The sequence below is a fragment of the Dipodomys ordii genome, unplaced genomic scaffold (assembly GCF_000151885.1).
Source record: "Dipodomys ordii isolate 6190 unplaced genomic scaffold, Dord_2.0 Scaffold104, whole genome shotgun sequence".
Taxonomy (NCBI): Eukaryota; Metazoa; Chordata; class Mammalia; order Rodentia; family Heteromyidae; genus Dipodomys; species Dipodomys ordii.
The window spans coordinates 4,675,073-4,677,753 of record NW_012267320.1 but is presented as its reverse complement, the minus strand read 5'-3'; the positions used below and the strand labels follow the sequence as shown (position 1 = coordinate 4,677,753).

Genomic DNA, 2,681 nt, shown 5'->3' with positions numbered 1-2,681 from the left:
ACACACACACACACACACACACACACACGTACCAACGCGGCTTTTTGTAACTGTAGGCTGCTGTCTTGGCAGTTTACAAGGAACTGAACTGTGCCCCTCTAACTTCCTGGAACCCAAAGAAACTTTGGCCTTGACTTTGGGCAAAGGCTCTTTGGCAAGCATTTTGTGTTATATAACTACCTAGCACATGCAAGTGATCTGGAGAATATGAGTAAGTAGAACAAGCAAACTCACAACTATGTACATTGTCTCCAGGATGATATAAATGTGTAGAAGATGCACTACAGTCCAGGGGGCAAATAAAGTGTATCTTAGCTGAGCTATTTGGAAGGTAGATCACAGCCCAAGGATCTGGACACAGAGAGACTCTGAAAAGCAAACCAAGAGCAAAAGGACTAGGGGTGTGGCTCAAGTACAGGGGTCAGCTACAAGCAGAGGTTTTTATTTAGTTCAATACCCTCCCCCCTACACAAAAAAGAATAAAACCACTACCAACAAAACAAAAAACAAAGTGGCCTGAAATCCTAGCCAAGCAGAAGATGGAAATCTGGGTTTGAACTTACGGCTTCCTCAGGAACAAAGCACCGACACCTCTGGTTATTCAGGGACTCTGGGAGATGGACCATTTATTTCCTTCCTTTGTGGTTTAAGCGAACAGTTCTTCCAACTAAAGAGGTGGTGGTGGGTGGTGGTGGTGTTTTTTCTGTCTTTTCTTTTTTTTTTTTTTGGTACTGGGGATCGAACCCAGGACGTTGCGCTTGCTAGGCAAGCGCTTTGCCACTGAGCTACATCCCAGCCCATGGTGGTGTTTTTTCTAAGATAGCTTGCGTGGCAGACAGGTGCATGTTCACTGTACAAACAATTCTAAATGAGCCTTGGTGAAGGCGTTCTGCACACTACTGGGAGCTACCCACGGTCCCTTGTAGATTTCTACACATTTCTGAGCACAGAAGTAAACACACTGATCTCTTGCAAAAACAATTCAGGAAAATAGTTTGTACTGTGTGTGCACGTTCACATTTCTTCTTGAAAGATTAAGTATATGTCTTTCTCTTGCAAAGAGGTCTCAAGGACTTAACTCTTTTTTCCTTGCCCATGTCTCTGCAAATAAGAACAATACAAAACCACAGGAAACACTAGAAACCAATCAGGTACCACAGTGCTGTCTTCAGGGTGTCACTTTGACAAACTAGGAAAATCTGACAGTAGCAGAATTTGGCTAACCAAATATATAACCCTATGTGCAAAGGATGAAGAAAACTGCAGACAAGAAAAAGATGGGGGCTGGGAAGGTGGCTCAGTGGTAGAGCGCTTGCCTTGCATGCATGAGGCCCTGGGTTCGACTCCTCAGCACCACATAAGCAAAAAGGAAAAAGCCGGAAGTTGCTCTGTAGCTCAAGTGGTACAGCGCTAGCCTTGAGCTGAAGAGCTGAGGGACAGCGCCCAGGCCCTGAGTTCAAGAGCCAAGGCAGACTAAATAAATAAATAAATAAATAAAAAAAGATGTAGCATCAGGAACCCCCAAACATGATAACACTGAGGCCTACGGCAAACATCCATCTTGGTATTTTTTCCTTCCCTTCCCCTTCTGTCTTATTCCCTCTTCTTCCTCCCCTTTTCCTTTTTAGGGTTCCAGTGTCTAAAGATCAAATAAGACATTGGGACCAAAGTGGTCATACTAGTGACGGTTTCACTCAAGGCTAATGCTCTACCACTTGAACCACAACTTTGCTTCAGGCCTTTTTGGTGATTAACTGGAGCTAAGGATTCAGGTGGACCTGTTGCAACAATGAGAAGTACAAATTGTCATGTCAAAAACGAGCTTTACAACGTCGGTGGGGGGAGGCTGGGAAGGGATGTGAAGGGTAAACAAAGGAGGGGGATGCAATGCTTGGTAAGAAATGTATGCATTATCCTGCCCATGTAATTGTAACGCCTCTGTACAGTATGTTTACAAATAAAATAATATATATATATATATATATATATATATATATATAAAAAGGTCTCTCTAATTTGTCTGCCCGGGCTGGCTTCGAACCCCGATCCTCAGATTCTAGTCTCCTGAGCAGCTAGGATTCACAGATGAGGTTCACCGGCGCCCGGCTCTAACGACATTTCTAGACAAAGTGGCTTCAGGCCTCCCAGGTACACAACCTCATTTTCGCAATTTCTGCAGTGGGACCCACGAGCTTCAACCTCGGAAGCTGTTTGGGCGCGGGTTTCAGCCTTCCGGACCTTCCACCGCCGCCGGCGTCTGCGGTCAGGCATTGCGCGTCCAGGGCAGGCGCGCCATCGCCCGACCACGCCCCCACATGACTCACTAGGTAGTGATTGGTTCCGGGCCACGGTGGGCGGGGACCTCGGGGACCGACCTATAAAAGAGCCGGGCCTCCGCCACCGCTCGGGTTGGTGTTGGCGTGTCCTGTGGTGTCGTCTAACGGCCTCCTCCCGCCGTTTTCGGACCCGGGTTCAAGCGCGTCGCGGGCGAATCATGGCGCTGAAGGCCGTGTGCGTGCTGAAGGGCGATAGTCTGGTGCAGGGCATCATCCACTTCGAGCAGCAGGCAAGGCCCGGGGCAGAGGCCTGTGGCCCACGCACCTGTGCGGGGAGCGGGCGGCCGTGAGGCCTTGGGGCCGCCCTCGTCACGCCCCTCGCCGGGCGGCCGGAGGATCCGCGCC

General features: G+C 48.8%; 1 protein-coding gene across 1 annotated transcript in view; it reads left to right on the top strand.

Annotated features, from left to right (window-relative positions):
* Nucleotides 1-2,403: 2,403 nt before the first annotated feature.
* Sod1 (superoxide dismutase 1, soluble) overlaps nucleotides 2,404-2,681 on the top strand; it is a 9,158-nt gene continuing 8,880 nt past the window's right edge. Inside the window, exon 1 of the mRNA XM_013027521.1 lies at nucleotides 2,404-2,566. Within this exon, the coding sequence (XP_012882975.1) occupies nucleotides 2,495-2,566 (72 nt within the window). The 5' untranslated portion in view covers nucleotides 2,404-2,494. The remainder of the gene's footprint in view (nucleotides 2,567-2,681) is intronic.